The sequence below is a fragment of the Lathamus discolor genome, chromosome 4 (genome assembly GCF_037157495.1).
Source record: "Lathamus discolor isolate bLatDis1 chromosome 4, bLatDis1.hap1, whole genome shotgun sequence".
Taxonomy (NCBI): domain Eukaryota; kingdom Metazoa; phylum Chordata; class Aves; order Psittaciformes; family Psittacidae; genus Lathamus; species Lathamus discolor.
This window is the reverse complement of record NC_088887.1, coordinates 63,613,738-63,632,056: the sequence shown is the minus strand read 5'-3', so window position 1 is coordinate 63,632,056 and position 18,319 is coordinate 63,613,738. Positions and strand designations below refer to the sequence as shown.

The 18,319-nt window shown below is 42.4% G+C and overlaps 1 protein-coding gene across 1 annotated transcript in view; it reads right to left on the bottom strand.

Moving 5' to 3' along the window:
- LOC136013634 (opsin-3-like) overlaps positions 1-14,764 on the bottom strand; it is an 86,574-nt gene extending 71,810 nt beyond the window's left edge. The window contains exons 1-2 of the mRNA XM_065677807.1: positions 14,533-14,764; positions 8,863-9,617 (exon numbers count right to left, since the gene is read on the bottom strand). Coding sequence (XP_065533879.1) covers positions 8,863-9,199 — 337 coding nt within the window. The 5' untranslated portion in view covers positions 9,200-9,617; positions 14,533-14,764. The remainder of the gene's footprint in view (positions 1-8,862; positions 9,618-14,532) is intronic.
- Between the last annotated feature and the right edge of the window lie 3,555 nt (positions 14,765-18,319).

Below are 18,319 nucleotides of genomic sequence, written 5' to 3'. Positions count from 1 at the left end.
TATGATTTAATAGCCTTTCACAACTAAAGTCCTTTGCTCTCTAATACGCTTTTTTTCCATTGATTATTGTTTATGTACTGGGCTCCAGTTTACTTCATTTTGCACACTGAAGGACCAGAAAGTCAAATATATTTTAATAACTATTTCTTTACATGGTTTCTGGTTTTTTCTGAAGTAATACGAAACTGACATCAGGCACAGCACTTCTTGGGTTAATGCTGCGACCCAGGATTAAGGAAAAGGGCCTGCAAATGCAAATGATTAAACTGAACTCTGACAGAAATGCTGTTCCATCATCTCCAACACAGCTAACAGCCACAACCTTCTAGAATCAATTCACTGTCAGGGTAATTTTGCCAGAAATATGAGCGTTTAAGCCCCTGTTCTGGGTCTCTCCATAAAGTGATTGTTATTCGCTTGCTCCCTTGCGTAAAACCCTTAGTGTTCTGCAACACGTGGCCATAACATAGAGTGATGTCCCAGAACCAGAAGTATGTAACTGAACTGCAAGCATGACTGTTCAACAAGGAAGTATAAACCATTGGCAGAAATTTGAAGTCACTTGCACATGCACAGAAACAGACTTTGGACACGGGCAGAACATTTTTTTACATGGACATCTGGCAACCACACACAAAAACGACAAAGAAATTATTGATTTCCTCACAGAATTCCCCTGTCCTTCTGTCTCTCTTTCCAGGACATGTACACAAGCTGCTATCCACCCTTCACTGTTGGTATCCTTGCATGTTTTCTGCTGTTTTCTTTTGGTCAGGCACTAGGAAAATAGACTCCAGATTATCATCAACAAAGCACAGCAGACAACATTAAAATGGCAGCCAAGAGAAAACATGATGACTCAACCTACATGTGGCTGCTGGTGCAAACTGGGGGTACCTGGGGATCAGCGACCTGTGCAGAGCACGCTCCAGCTCCTGTCTAAGCCATGTGCTGGAAATTCCGCTGTGCTGAAAGCTGGGAGGGGTGAGGAGGAGGGAAGTGGGAGGTTCTAGTGCACCCCACAGCCCCACTGCAGTATGGCATCAAGGTGGGGCTCACCTGGGGCTGCCCAGACCAAGGGAGGGAGAAGCAACTACACCTGATGATACAGACACCCACTGTACACCGTAGGATCTGGCCTAACACTGTTAGCATCAACACCCTGAGTCTGCAACAACTTAAAAACACAGGAAAACTGAATGACACCTTAGGTGATGCTCTGCCACAACAAAGGCAAAACCTTCTCTTACCTTAAACCGGTATTAAAACATCTACCAGAGTGAAGTGTCTTATTTCAAGAACAATGCTCAAAGTACATTAGGTCTTCCATTTCCAGTTTCTCTGCACAGCATGATTCCCTTTATATCAGGTTTTCCAAAACTTTTGCCCAAACTGACTCCTTACTTCAAGCACTTGAATTGAACACAGAAGCCTAATACTTGTGCTCTACAAATTATCTATATGAAGACCAAATAGCATTTTCCATACACGATGAATGTTGGATCTTAAGCTCTGACAGAGAACTGGACAACTCTTCACGGAACCACAACAAATACTCACTCTTGGACAACAACTCCAAGTGATTACAGCATTGTATGACATTTAATGCCTATAGGAACTAGAAATAAACTAAGAAATAAACCCAACATCCAGGATGAAGGCACTGAAGTAGAGAGGGAATTATATGCAAAAGTAAGCAAATGACTGAAAGACAGAAGGACCAACAAGTATGCTACTTGTGAGGGTCGTCTCATGACTCCACAGAGCTACAAAGCACATACCTACCCCTGAGCTTGGGCTTCTTTCATAACCAGTGGAGATAAGGGGGCACTTAGAGGGCACAGCTCATATCATAAGAGAGCATCTCACAATCACCAGACAATCTGCATGCTGGCACTACAAATCTGTTTTTCCATTGGTTTTAAAAGAAGCCAGTGGGCAATTGGAAAGTGTCTGGTTTTAGCCAGATGACTCCCATCTGTTTCTAAGGGGTTCAGAATTTCATTTTCCCATGTAAATATGAATAATATAATAAGATGTTTTTAAGATTTGGTTTTATTTCTCATTACCCTACTCTGGTTTTATTAGTAGTAAACTGATTTCCCCAAGTGGAAACTGTTTTGCCCATGACAGTAACTGCTGAGTAATCTCTCCCTATCTTTATCTTGACCCAAGAGCCTTTCATTGTATTTTCTCTCCCCTATCCAGCTGAGGAATGGAGTGATAGAGCAGCTTTGGTGCGCACATGGCTACCATCCAGGGCCAACACAGAACATCAGCAGAGCATTGCCAGTATGCTAGAAGTCTGTACTCTAAAATTAATTACCTTAGTTTAGTGCAATGAGTCTAAGCCACAGCTTAGACATGGACTGAAATCACAAAGTTTTCACGTGGCTTAGGCATCTCTCTGTCCTCTTGCATAGTGATGTTCACTTACACAACACTAACCTGAATTCATCTTTTACAAAGAAATAATGGCATCAACTTCTCAGGCAAACTGCCAGGTACTTTAACCGCCATGAATGCTGAGGAAGAGAAAACGACCAACAGACAACTGAAAACATGAGCCAAGACTTCAGCAGTCACAAAATTATCCTTGATGGTGATGTGCCTTGAAACTTTTCCAGCATTAGAATCTCACGTTGGAATTCCTGGGCAGAGACAGCTTCATCTTTCCCATATGTATTAATCTATTTAATATTTAATCCTGATAGGGCATTGCATAAAGCAGCAATTCTGAAAATGAACTCCAGAAGTCATCTGAGCCCAAATTATGCCTGTCATACATGTTTGGAGAAGTCTACATAAGTGTCAGTATCTTGGGAAAAGATGAAATGTTCCGTAAAGTTTTCATCTGTCCAGAGATTTGAAATGTTTAGTAAGGCACTGGAGAGGTTATGCATAAGATGGTCAAAACTGCATTACAAGCTTCATCTTAGGATGACATATCACTTTGTGTTTATATGGACTCTATGGGAGTGTGTTATTAAATAATGGATTTTTACTACATTAAAATCTAATGCTTAATAATTTCATTATATATTTAACAGTTTTTATTTCAGCTTGCTTGCAAAGTTTACACAGAGTTCAGCTTGGATAATGTGTCCTCAGTCCCTATGTCCCTTTCCATGTTTGCTTAAATGTATAACCATGAGCCTGTCAAACTGCGGCTAAGCAGTGGGCAATGGGAGCAAATTTAGCAAATCCATCCATTTACTCATCTCAGTGATGTGTGCAGTTTCCTCTGCCGTGACCTACTTGACAGAGATGCAAACATGCACAAGCACCAGGGTAAAATTATTTATGCTGGAAACACCAGAAGCTGTTCCTCCTCTAACTCCATCCCTAGTGCTCCCCCAGATCAAGATGCGACAGCTCTTATACTTCCATAGCAGGTCTTATGATATTACATGTTTTGCTTAAAATCCTCATTGCATGCTTACTGATCAGCATCTGTACTTCCCATTAGCTTCTAAAACTGCTTTCTATGAACAGTTGAAGTCACAAAGCAGATGTGTGGAAAGTAGCAAGGAAATAAACCAAACACCTACACTTTGTCCATATTTTTTTCCACTGGGCCCATAGCAACTCCCCGGTGATAGTTCTTGGGTCATGGTTTTTAATTGCCTGGGGTAGGCAACGGATTGCTAAGTAAAGAACTTACAGCTCAATTCCACAGCGAGCAACATCAATGTACATTGCACTGCAATACTGCTGGAAGAAGAATCAGATTTGCTTTTCAGATCACCGTCCAAAGCTATAGTCACTTGGAGTATTGTGTGCAGTTCTGGCGTCCTCAACATAAAAAGGACATGGAACTGTTGGAACAAATCCAGAGGAGGGCCACGAGGATGATCAGGGGACTGGAGCACCTCCCGTATGAAGACAGGCTGAGAAAGTTGGGGCTGTTCAGCCTGGAGAAGAGAAGGCTGCGGGGGGACCTCACAGCAGCCTTCCAGTATCTGAAGGGGGGCTACAGGGATGCTGGGGAGGGACTCTTCATTAGGGACTGTAGTGACAGGACAAGGGGGAATGGGTTAAAACTTAAACAGGGGAAGTTTAGATTGGCTATAAGGAAGAAGTTCTTTACTGTAAGGGTGGTGAGACACTGGAATGAGTTGCCCAGGGAGGTTTTGAGGGCTCCATCCCTGGCAGTGTTCAAGGCCAGGTTGGATGAAGCCTTGGGTGGCATGGTTTAGTGTGAGGTGTCCCTGCCCATGGCAGGGGGGTTGGAATTAGATGATCTTAAGGTCCTTTCCAACCCTAACTATTCTATGATTCTATGATTTTAAAAAATATAAAGACACTACATTTGAAACAAATCTCAGCTTCCTAATTTCACTGGTTTAGGTTTCATCTAGGCCACAGACCTGGGGATAAACCTGCACTCTCAATTTTGTTTAGAAGATGAAGGTTTTCATAGCATCACAAAACAAGGCGTGTGTGTGTGAAATAACCGCTTCTTCTCAGAAACCTTTTAAGGACAAATTGCATTCAAAAATATTTTAACAGTTTGAAGTTGGCTTAGGTGTGGTTTACACATCATCAAATACTCACCAAGTCATGAAGATTAGAATCATAGAATCGCAGAACCATAGAATGGCTTGGTTTGTCAGGGACCTTCAAAGGTCATCTAGTCCAGCCCCCCTGCAATGAGCAGGGACACCTTCAACTAGATCAGGTTGCCCAGAACCACATCCAGCCTGACCCTGAATGCCTCCAGGGATGGTGCAACCACCACCTCTCTGCGCAATCTGTGCCAGTATTGAACCAACCTTATTGTAAAGAATTTTTTCCTCACATCCATCTTGAATCTCCCCTTTTTTAGTTTAAATTAATTTCCCACTTACAATTTCCTCATAATCTAGGAAAATACTGCAGTTTAAAAATAAAAATAAGAAAGGGCACATACCTTCATTTGGTACAAGAGAGTGAAATTCTACTGAAGCCAGTGAACTTACTGTAACATCATCTGAAATTCAGGCCCTATACTGATGTTTATCGTAGTAGGATAAGATCTATCCCGTGAGGAAAAAAAGGAACATATAAGAATAGTTAAGTATTTATTCTAACAAAGCTTGATGTGGAACTTCAGTTCTTCTTAATTACCTTTCATATTACACATCTCTATTCGTGACCCTGAGAATTAGTACCATTCCTCCTAGCCTTGGCAGACCGAAATCAAACATGAGGCACAAACAAGCGTAAGCGCAAATAAAAAGTATATATACTTTTTTTTTTTTTTTTTAAAGAATAGCTAAGGGATTGCAAAAAAAGTGTCAATTAAAAAAAAAAAAAGCTCTCTTCCCAGCCTATACAGATTTGCCATTTCTGTGTTCTTACATGCTCCTTTTATACAGTAACCTCATACAGTATTTTGTAGTCTTTGTGGCTTTTGCATTTATGTTTATAAATCCAATCAGATTTGCCACTCAGAAGATAAGCACAGTAGTCAGGCCAAATGCTGTGATCCAAACTGGACTACTTAGGTGTCAAAAATCCTCTTGCTGACAAAAAGCTTCCCTACCCTTGTTAACTACACTGCTCCATCAGTGAAGTCTTAAGCTGTCAGCTCAAGCATATACTTGATATTCTGTCTCTTGAGTTTCTGAATCACTCTGGTAATTTTTATACAATTTTTCCAAAGTCAGCAGAAGACAAGGAAAAGAATCCTAAAACGAACGAGATGCCATTTGTTTATTCTTTTAGCAACAATACCTGCAGTCTCAATAAAAAGCTCACAATTCTCTCATGTCACTTTCCAATAGCCTTAAAAAACATTAACCATTTCATTCGATAGCTCCTTGTTCAGTCTGTGGTGCTTACAGCACACATGATGGTAACCCAAGCATTTTGTTTTCAAGTGCTATAAAGACCCGGAAAAAACATCACGGCACTGCACATCTACCGTAGCTCTTTTTCAGCACACTCTAGAGTACAAAAAAGTACAAAACTCCAACCCCCCTGATGCATAATGGTATTTATCAGCAGAATCTGTCTACAGGGACATATAAATGTTAGGCAACCTGCTACTATTATTTGCTTTTACTTATTTTCCAGTGAACAATTTTTAACTCTGCAAGCAAATTTCTTCAGTATGCCCTTTATATACACTAATGAAATAAAAAATGTCATGAGTGCTGCAAGACTTTGAGAAAAGAACTGCAAAAGAGTTCCTCTAACACTGCCATGAAAGGTTTCCACATGCACAGTTCAATAACTACCTGATTTTAGGCTGCCTCAGCCACCCAGACACTCCACTGACAGCATCAGCGCCACTCAGAGCAGCTGAGGTCACCTTTGGTATTCTGGGGCTTCTTGTTTGCTTGCTTGTTCCTTGATGATCTAATCAACTTTAAGAATTATAGCAGAAACTCTCACATGAACACCTGTATCACGCCAGCACACGAATCTGCACTCCTGCATCCATCTGATTTACACAGAAGATACAACTTAAGAATTATTCCATAAGGAAGTCACCCCATGAGAACTGTACCCATTTACTGATTTAATTCCAGTTACCCACGTGGTAATACACAGATATCCTGACATAAACCAGCAGGCTCAAAGGGTACCTTCAACATGCTTTTATTTCTAATACCTTAAGCACGCACTTTTTTCCCCCTTCCCTTCAAATGTTACTCTCCCATGCTACACCTAAGTAATAAAAAAGAAGGCTAAATCAAAGGATGGAGAAAAACCAGTCCTAACCCCTTCCTCCTCAATAAGAGTAATCACTGAAATATTGGAATTCATAAAATTCACAAAAAATGGAAATGAAATGTGCAAGGAGAAAACATCTCATCCTGCTCTGCACAGACTAAGCCACAGAATCATAGAATCACAGCTTGGTTTGGGTTGGGAGGGACCTTAAAGCTCATCTAGTTCCAACTCCCCTGCCATGGGCAGGGACACCTTCCACTAGATCAGATTGCTCAAAGCCCTGTCCAAACTGGCCTTGAACACTGCCAGGGATGGGGCGGCCACAACTTCCTTCCAAAAGCAGCCTGTCAGAACAAGCCAAGGTATTGTTGATAACAGGTTCTATTTTTGGAAGGTCAAAGTCAGTGCTTTTGCTGCCGGCTCCTGACAGCTCACTTCGGGCTAAGCAGGAGATTCCCAGGGGAAGCTGCCAGGCTGAGTTAACTGTCATCAGTAGAGCACACATTTGAGGAAGGGAAGGGGACCAGGGATCACACCATTGGAAATAACAAGAACTTATAATTCAGGTAGAAAACACGGGTTTGGATCTGCAGTCTGACTACATCCAGGGCTGCAGGAGCACTTCTTGGTCCAAAGTGCCAGCACAAGACATACTGCAGCTCCAGGGTGGGAGAAGAGCCAGGGATGCACTGGGTCCAGTCCTGGTGCCTGAGGCACCAGAGAAAGGACGTACAGCGAGAGGGAGCCATGCCAGGTCCCGCAGTCTGGGTGAGATAAGGATCATGTCTAGATGTGCACCAACAGGCCACTTCATGCTTTAGTGGACTTTATTTTTGAACACAGGAATAAGTGCAGGCACTGCTTGGTAATGTAATTCTTGGAGCGACTGGGCACCTCGGAGGGATGATGGCTGCCCTCTGACTGTGCTTTTTCTTTTATCTAGATTTAATAACTAAAACAGTTTTCAGTTAAAACACTTGAAGCTAGCAGCACAAAAGACGGTTGCAGGAAAAGTTTTCTCTGGACAGGAGAGGAACACTGAACACTGCTTTATGCTTTGATGCACGCTATTTCCAACAAATCAAAGTACGACTTAATTTGCTATTGAACCTGCAAGAACGTAATTTTAAAATAAAGATTTTGCTTTGGGGGAGAACGGAAAGCATCTAATGATGAAAATTGTCATTATCTGGGACATGAGGGAGTTTATATTATAGATTGATAGATAATTACAAATGGTAAATGGATTACTTTCAGGAGGCTTTGTTAACAACAGAAGCAGAACTGAAGGGCCTCTAGTTCAGTGTTGGCACAGATTTTCCTGAAAAAAGGGAAGTATTATGTAAGTTCATATTCTCAGTCAAAATTCCTTCCAGTGGCTTGCCTCTTTCTAGATGCCATTTTTAGATCTTACAAACAAATAATGTTTAAAAATTTATATATTAGGAAATATTTATCAGATCTGTTCTACTCTTTCATAAAGTCTGTTGTTAAAATATGCTAGAACAAAGCTGCTCAGCAGAAAAGAACTTGAGGGTGCCAACTGTTGGCCAGCTGAACATGAGCCAGCTTGTGCCCAGGCAGCCAAGAAGGCCAACAGCATCCTGGCCTGTACCAGCAAAAGTGTAGCCAGCAGGGTTATGGCAGTGATCATCCCCCTGTACTCAGCACCGGTGAGGCCACACCTCAAATCCTGTGTTCATTTCTGGGTTCCTTGGTACAAGAGAGACATTGAGGTGCTGGAGCGGATCCAGAGAAGGGCAACAAAGCTGGCGGAAGGGTCTGGAGCACAAGTGTGATGGGGAAGGGCTGAAGGAACTGGGGTTGTTTAGTCTGGAGAAGAGAAGGCTCAAGGAAGACCTTACCGCTCTCTACAACTACCTGAAAGGAGGCTGCAGCGAGGTGGGGGTCAGTCTCTTATCCAAAGTAACAAGTGGCAAATATATTCAAAAAACGTGTAGATGATGCCCTTATGACACGGTTTAGTGGTGGATTTGGCAGTCCTGAGGTAATAGTTGGACTTGATGATCTTAAAGATCTTTTCCAACCTAGTTGATTCTATGATCCTATGCATTTCACTTGTGATTGGCCATAACAAAACAATCAAGACATCCTTCCGTTTACCACAGAGAAGCAGCAAGTGCACTGATCAAGTTGCTTCAGGTACCAGTGTTAAAAGAATTATCACTGAACTCTTACCAAAGCAGGAGTTGACAAAGCCATACCATCTACAACCATGCTCCCCTCCAATCCATTTGCCATGTATGTTAGATGCAAAGCTAAGGGTAGTGCCAGAGATGCACACTAACATGTCACTGATACTGATGTTCATCAGAAGCATGTTGACTGGGTTACGGAGGGTTTTAAACTTGCAGAAGAGGATGAGGACAATCAAGTTATTGAAGAAACCAAAAACGAAGATGAACCCAAGAAAAACAGCTACTACTACGTGCCCACTCCGTGCAAGTCCAGCCCTTGGCTCAACAGGATCTGTAGATGCACCAAAGCTCAGGTTGTATGTCCAAGTGTGGTTCATTTTGGACTTTGACACAGATTAGTAAGGGCAGAAACACCACTGTGCTGAAATCCTCCAGCAGTCTCCCAGAAGCATTCCTTCATCACAGGTCAAATCATCTCAGAATCTTGCAATCTTCACTCATCTGAGATACATCTTAGATGGTTAGGCAAGTGTGAAATAACACTATTGCAGCACAGGAGTGTTTTCCTGCACTGTGCCTTTCCAGTGGTCAGCTCTGCAGCTAACTCCAGGGCAGCATAACCAAGAAAACAATCACCTCAAGTTCATCTCTGCTATTATTCATGTTGATCTTTTCTGAAGCTCAGAAAGGAAGGTGTATTAAAAAAGTGTTTCAGCATGTTCTCCTTCAGAGCAAATGGACAGCTCCTCCATCAGTGGGCAGCTACCGCTGTTTCCTCTGACAATGGGTGTCTTTCTGAAAATACAGGAGACAAAAGGCAAAATCAATTCTTTCCATACAAAGATCAAAAAGTAGGTACATAATTTACTAATGGTTTCTCCCTTTTTAACCTGTAAGAAAAGCTTCTAGTCTTTCCATTTTTTTTCTCTGTTTTTCAAAAGAAAAATCAGTTTGTTCCCATTTTATTTGTTGTTCTAAACAGCTTTTCCCTAGCTCAGTTTAGCCTGGAGCTCACTTGCACCTTCCTAGCAAAGTTCCTCAGGTGAGAAAATGCATAGTAAGACACATCTTTTTCAGTAGCTTCCAAAAGGAAGAACTATATCTTCCTCCACATTAAGCCAATCCACACCAAGCAAAGCTTCAGTCTTGGCTAGACCTCAATTCAAATGAAAAGAATTTCAGGATAACAAGAAAGTATTTTTTACCTAGAAGGAATAATTTCAAGCATGGTCCCCGAAGTTCTCATGTGCTTACAAACGTTGGCAGAGGTGTGATATCAATTTCACTTCTCCCACATTTACCAGAGAACAGATGTTCTCCATTGTTTATAAAGCAGCCAAACACCCAAAGGCTCACATCTCTCCCCCACCACAGACATGAATTTGTATACCTGCAAGCAGTGAATACACTGTGTGTGTACTGTGTGACGCAAAAGCAGAGTGTTTAATGCTTAGAACTGCTTGTAGAACTGCTTAGCCAGCCTTCTACATGGTTGCAGGCAAATTTTTCACAGAAATTTCCATTAAAATGCAGATGGACATACATATGTAGGGAATCCATCTCTTCACTGCAAAACATATGAAACCCATAGCTCGCTGAGCTAATAAGAAAACTTTTCTTCCACATGTCATGGGCTTCTAGAATGATTACAACATTTTAACATGCAAGCATCTTCTATATTACACCTAACTACTGCTTTTTGGAAATTGTCTTCTAGAAAAAGATGTGTTTAACCAACTGGAAACATCAGGTTCAAAGTATACTAAAGATGCAGAGGTTGTTTGGGTTTTTCTTCTATCATACCTTTTTGTCATTGTGAACATTTATAGCAAGTATTTCTTCTTCCTACTTCCCTGCTTTCAAAGACTCACTGCGCTAAATATGTCTCATTACTGCAGTGATTTTGAACTCCAGTGTACACAGTCTGTCTTTACTGTCTCTTCTGGTGAGTAAATCATGTACGCTTTGCAGATCTTCCACTGTTTGGTCATCAGCAATCTGAAGTACTGATGCTTTCTGCATTTTTGCCCCCGTTCAGAAGGTACATGGTAATTTAGATTAGTAATGGTCTCAGGTAGTGTATCTAAGAGAAAGAACATATGAAATCCTCTTTCTACAATTTTTTTAAAAAGTAAAAACTAAATAAAACAAAAAACCCGGAACAAAATAAAAGCAGAAACCCCTGACCAATTCTGGTACAGGTTATAGAACGAAACTACATGGGACTGCCAGTATACCTTAAATTTACTCATAATTCTGTTTAAAAGAACTGAGTTAACATTTAGTGGGGGAAAAAGCCCCATGAATCAAATAACTGATTAAAAAGTACAATGCCGAGTATTTCTCAGTCCCTAATTGTGTGACTGAAAAGGCAAATAGCTGCAAGGTTTTGGTAGGAAAAAAGCATGGCGGCGTTGTGCTAAAGGACAGCAGAAGGAAGAATTCACAGGAAAACCAAGACATACACTGAAGTCAATAAGTAACCACTTGTAGATCTTCTTTTGTAATAATTCTGCTTACACCCCAGCTTCTACTAAATTAATTTATTCTTTCTCCATCACTTTGAGGACAGTTTTGTCTCATCTGTTTGCACATCACTGTTTACTGAGGAATGAAATTAAGGTCAGTCCTATCTTCCCCTCCCTCCTGCAAAACATACTGCAGAATCTGGCTTCAAAATCTAGAGATTTAAGCTTGATTTACATGCAAATTAATTTCAGGGAGACAATTTTTCTTTTTTCCAAGCTGAACTGGGTACACCTAGATAGTCAGTAACAAAGATAATATTACGCCATCATAGGTGTTTCTATGTGGGAATTAACTTTGCCAGAATAATCACAGCAAAGGGTCTGAATAATATTATCATTAAAAGCATCACAGCCTTGGTGTTAGACAAAGCCAAAGGTTATAATCCCCTTGGCAGATATGACTAACTTCATATGTGTATCTCTATTAAGCTGAAAATATAAATAGTAAAATGCAGATCTTCTATACACAGTCTCATGCATCCTGCATTCTTCAAGACATATTAAAGAGTTTGTATTTACAGTGCTTATAAAGTACATTTACTCCCTGGATGGCATTCACCTGGCTGAAATTTAGGAGGCTGACACCAGGAGTGCAGGCATACACAGCCCAGTGCCCAGATAATTTCTTCACTAACTGCAACCCATCTGGCTTCAGCAGGACCAGTTCTACCCTGATGCACTGGAGAAAGATACCTCAACATCAAGGCAAGAGGAGCAGGCCCTGGATTCAGTGTAAGACACATTTAAAACATCAGTATATACACTGTGAATGTCGAGCCATGCAGCCTCCTGAAATCAAAAGATGACAAAAAAGGCGCATGAACATGTGCTTTGGAAAGTTTAGGGTGAAAACAGACAGGGGTCTGCAGAGGAAAATGGCTGATGACCTAGGCTGTGTGGGAATAAGCCTATCATTGGTAGCTCAGGTATAAAGTGCTACATTTTTTTTACACCTTTGGATGAAGTACAAGCCAAATTCAGATTTCAACAAATCCCATGAGGAATGGGTCTAATTCTTACCTGATGTTAGTATGTAACTGAGTAACACACATTATTGCTGAGTAAGACCTGGGCCCCAAGGTTCACTTGACTTTTTTCCTACAGAGAGGTAGCTTGGTTTAACAGAGGCTACTTTGCAATTCTGACAACCGCACTCCCCAGGTCCCCATGATCTAGCAGGACATCCTGAACCCTCCAATTTCTAGCAAACTCAGGAGCCTGCAGCACTCAACTCTGCCTAATTCTGCCAATTCTCCTTCTCAAAAAAATGTTGAAAAGAATCCAATAAAACCTACAATTTAATTCAAAACAAATAAATAAGCATCCAGTTTGCCTTCTTGAATTTGTCCAAGTTGACATGGAACGGAAAACATACCCAAAGTGATACAAAACATATGGCCAGGTGAAACAGGCCAAAAGTTCATTTAACATCACCAGTTATTAAATGCTTCATCTGTTAATTAGTTCTGACAGTAGTAATCTATAAAGACACAGCGAAACAGACACCCAGCACTGCTTGCACTTTTCTTTGGAGCAGCCTGGTGGAAAAAAAAGGTTTCGAAAGATTTTACATCAGCTTCTGGGAACGCAGGCATTACACACTGAGAGTGTAAGGCTTCTTTTTGCACTTGCCACCACGCATTACTCTGAGTAGTTTCCTACACCAGTGAAGCTGCTTTTTCTTTCTCACTTTGCCCCCAAATAAGTACTAATTTATCGAACATGTTAGCTTTAAGGGTCAATGATTGTTTTGGCTTTTTTTTTTTTTCTTAAATGAACTAATTTATTACTTCTAACTGGCAGATTCTTGCAAAATTGTGTAACACGCCAGAAATGATGCTTAATTCACTTCACATAGTTAAAACAGCTGATGAAAATAAATATTTAATAAATAAAAATAAATATTAAATAAATACAAAATAAATTTATTTTATTTTATACAATAAAATTTTATATGTCAAAATCATATTGCTAAAAAACATGACTCTTACATTGTATTTACTTTACATTACTTTATATTTACATATTTACTTGTATTCTCTTCTGATATAGATGATCAATAAAACCCCCTTATATTTACAGATACACAAAGCCTTAATCAACCTGGTTCAGTTCATATTAAAATCCATTCAAAACAGCCATATCCCTTCATTTATGAACCTAGCTTTCAACTGAAGATTTAATCTAAAAAAAAAAACCAAACAAAACAACCACAAAACCAAAAGGGTATTTCAAAGACAATTCAGGATGAAATTCTGTAGAGGGAGAATCAAATTTTTTTACCTGATGCCAGAATTACAGCAGGAACACCATTTTTTAAAGTTTTTATACACTAAGCCTTGTTTTCCAGATAAAAATAGTTCAGTTTCTTAACAGGAAGCCTCCAAAACAGGAGGTACCACCTAACAGAATTCCTCCAAACACAGTTGAAAGTTCTGGGATTGAATGACACTTCACAACACTGATGACAAAATTCCCATCTGTTCTTTTTTCCATGCCCTAAGTCCCATGTGGCAGGATGTCAAGAGACCTAGAGGTAGGTCTTTAGAAATAATGCAAAAGACCAAGAGGAGGTTCCGTGGTCCAGATGTTTAAGTATCTCCCAGCTCCCAAAACCCGCTATTTGTGGGAGAACCTCTTGCATGCAGATTTACAGATTTACTTTCAGGGCTTTACATTCATGAAACACACAGGAAAATGAGAACAACGCAAGTGCAGAACAGAGTAACAGAATGGTTTGGATTCGAAGGGACTTTAAAGACCATCTAGTTCCCTGCCACAGGCAGGGGCATGTGATGAAGCCACGTTTGAAAGCCACACAGTTTACTCAAGCAAATTCTAACAGCGTGAGAAAAGGGCGTGAGACACCCCTTAACTGTTGCTTTTGAAATAAAAGCTACTTTTATGGAGTACTTCAAGGTTAAGGCAGTCCCTCCTATGTGTGAGGAGGGATTTTCACGGAAACTTCCACGTTCACAGCAACTGAGCCTGTCCCACTCGGGATGGCTGCAGCACAGCCATCACAGACCACTTCCAAACGCCCCAGCTCCCCCCAGGCTTTCAAACCTTGTATCCAGCCAAAGCCTTTTCAGCCAATCTCAGTTTATGATTTCTCCCTCGTAAACTTTTGCACACTCATCGGGGGTGAGTAGCACAGAAGTTCTTCTGCAAGAGAAACCTACCTCCGTCTATCATCCTGAGCACCCCAAGGTTAAAAAGCCACCTTAAGTCTCCTGCAAAGTCGTCTTGAGCGGCAAGGCGCAGAACCCCTGCTTCAGCTGCGAGCCCCCCTGGCCTGGCCGCCCCCTCCCGCGGATGCCCCTCCGCGCCCGCGGAGCCGCGGATCCCGGGCTGCCTGCCGGCGGGGCGCTTACTTTCCGCGGGGTGGATGCGGTGTGCTCGCCCTGCCCGCACTCTTCCTTCTTCTCCTCCCCTCCCAGGAGGGCTGAGAAGACATCCAAGTTCAGGATGGCGCGGAGAATAAATAGGGTTGGGGGGGGGGGGGGGGGGGGTCTAAATAAATCAAACTGAACGAAGAACTCCAGGGCACAGCTGGCGCCGCTCCCGTCCGCGCAGCGCCGCGCTCCGCCCGCGCCGGGGCGGTGCTGCAGCCAGAGCCGCCCTCCGCCGGGGGCAAGGGGCTCCGGAGGAGGGGAGGAAGGGGCTGTAGTATGCGGGGCACTGGGTTCCCCGCGCTGTGGGACCCCTCTGGGTGCCCCCTCCCTGCCGCAGGGGTGCTCCCCTCTTGCGCGCACCCCAGGGTCTGGCAGGGCACCGCTGGTCGTGAGGCACGTGTGGGCAGAAAGGTCGGGCTATGCACGCTCCTTCCCACTCCTAGTGCTACCAAAGACTCTTCTTTCTGTTCAGCAGCAGGTCACGGATTCAATTTAAAAATGTGTCAAAACCGTAACAGAGATGTCTTGTGCGTAATTTAGTGGTCATCTGCTCTGTTTGTGTTTTCCATGGTCATCTTTGCGCTTTAAGCATTTACAGATTGAACAAGTACTATGGTTGCGGTGTGCTAAAATCTGCGTTTTCGGAATTATATGTATCACAGAAACAGCATATGGCTTGAAAACTAGGTAGTACTATGTCATTCTGTTACTACTGATACTACTCTTCTAGACTCTTACTGCTCCAGTCTTTCTACAGGAGAAAAAAAGTCACCGGAGAATGAATTATAGAATTATAGACACGAAATTCATTAATTTCCTGGGATGTACCTTGCTTTGTTGAACATGTCTTAGCTCTGGTTCTTGCTGAACCTCTAAACAAGACTTTTAAATTTCTAGTTAACAGTTAAAGCTTGCAAACGGATCATCATGTTATATGACTGTACCTGCCCTTTGACTATCACAGCAAGACCAACATGACTATTCAGTGAGCCAGTGCTTTCAGTTAGTGGCTTCGTTCTGGGGGATGATTTTGCTTAGGCTTCTGCAAGGCTCTGAAATGCCTGCATGAACTTCTTTCTCATTTTTGTCCATCTCATTTTCTAAATCACAGTCAGCTGGTGCTCAATTTACCTACAGGTTCTAAAGATGCACCTAAGATGTGTTACAGAGAAGCATTTCCCAGAGTCTGAATCTAGACGGAAGATCCCAGCTGCTCCCTGACTCCACAGCATGTGAACACCAGTGGTCATGTCCCTTCTTCCTTCTCTAACTAGTCCCAGTGATCCCTCCCCCTTAGGGTAACTGAGGCATCCTCCAGCTTCAGGAGCACCACACAGCGTATCTAGGCAACCAGCAGGACTAGATGTTTTCTCTTTCCAGTAGCTTTTTTTCCGAAGTTTGTAGTAGATTTCGACCGTTCTTTCTGTAACTTTGTACTTCAATAAATGCTGACTTCAGATTATTTTGAAGCTGCCAAAGAGGGTGCTTTTCCTATTCACAGCTCATGGTGAGTCTTCTGCCATCAGAAGGTAAGGGGAAGGCAACAGAAATGCTTTCAGGAATCAGACAAAAAGTTAGAAGTGCCCTCAGAAGGCATTCGACTTCCGGTAACACAGACAGCTGTGCTTCATTTCACTGTTGTAATGGGGAAATGTATATGAGGAATATCTTTCTTTGCTGCACTAAAGGGAAAACCAAGGCAGGAGAAGGAACTTTGTGTTCAAAAAGGCGGAGTGGGAACTATGGGGGAAGCTCAGGTTGTTGTTTGGGCTTCATCCAGCTTCCCAGCTTACTTTTATGCTGGGGAAGAGCCTGCATGCATTGGCATTGCTGACACTGGTCCCAGGAAGACAGATGTTCGGTGCAGTTGCTGATTAAAGAAAAAAGCAAAGAAAAAAAATCAAAGGCCTACAGAAGACAGGTCAGGCACTCCGCATAGCTGCATTTGGCTGACAGAGCCTTTCCCCAGCTGAGCTCCCTTGGGGATGTTCTTCCTGCCTCATTGCCAGGGCATATCCTAGATTACAGGCATTTCACCCTCCACACTGTCAACTCCATCACTCCTAGTGCTCCCACTGGGAATCAGATGGGCTACAGCCTCACCCAGAGGCTTCTGTTTCCCTTATTCCTGGCTGCAACAAAGGTGGCTCAGAGACAAGCAGGATTTGGGGCTGTTACTTTGCAGTATGTCAAATAATAAAGGCTCAAAAATCAGACCAGAGTCCCTCTGACAAAAAGGACTTTATAAACAAAGGCTTGGTTATTTGAGCCCTCAGCTTGCACTGCCCTTAGGGAGAGAGGTGTGTGCCTGTGTGCAAATGCAAGTGACAGTGACAAAGAGAGAGGAACATTTGTGATGCTCACTGTTCCATATTTAGCTCCAAGCACATCTGTTCATCACGTACCCAGGATTAATGCTATCCCTAAACAGCCTCCCTAACAGTCTCTACTACAGCCACTTCTTCAAAGTGAGTCTACAGTGCCGCAGTTCTCCTCATCAACTACATGTTTCCCAAATTCACATGTCAGTCCCTCTTGCACATCAAGGAATCTTGTATCCACCTTATCAAAGTCCTAGGGGCTGCAGGAGGCTAAGGCACAGACCCAGAGCTCTTCACCCTTGCACTGCTTGCTGATCTGATTTTTCTTTGAGGGAAGATTTTCTCTAGCATGATCTCCAGCTCAGCTGAAATCTGGTCTCTCCCTACTTATAGGACCTGGCAGCAGAAACGTTAATGGAAAATACTGTGTAATTTGTCAGTCCAAGCTAGCAGTGCACACAAATGTCAGATGCGCCACAGGTAGAAGGTAGGGCACTGAGCTGTTTCGTATTTCTGAATGTTCTTGCCAAAGTGCTACATCTTACTTTTCTTAGCAGTTACCCCTTAGCAGTTCCTTTGAATCAAAGATGGGTTTTTTTTTACAGCAGTTACAATTTCATACTGGATGTGAGACTCATACTTCCTTTAACCAACATTTTCAGCAGGAGAGAGGCAGCTGTGGAGCCCACCAATATCAGAATTGGATGTACAGAAGAAAAATGGACAAGGGTGGATAAAAGGATCAGAGAAGGATGACATTGTATGTCTTAAAAGATTGGCATGAGCCTTAAATTTGTTTCACAGATTACCTGGTAGGTGGAAGGCTATGTCTGTATTACAGTGGGAAACTGTTGTACCTTGTGGACACTTGCACTCATTCCTGTCATTCTAGCTGTTTTGCGTAACAGCTTTTTATAAGTGACACTGACTTGGACATCAGCTGCCTGGGCCTGGCTGGTTCTGTACAAGCCCTGAAATACTTGCTGCCATGGTTTCACTGCTGACCTGCACTAACGTGCTGAAAGCCAGGTCTGTTATTTCTCAACACTGGTCAGGTGCGTTTTACAGCAGGCCACTGCCAACTCCAATTTCTCTAGGTTTTCTCACATGTATAGGATTCTCTGGGCTTGTCTGAGCTACAGAGCCACACAGACCTTCCATGCTGTCAGGTCCAAGAGTATATCTTGTTCAAGTCCCAGATCCACTTGAGGGTGAGACTCAGCCCACAAATCTTTTAACTTCTCCTGTACCTT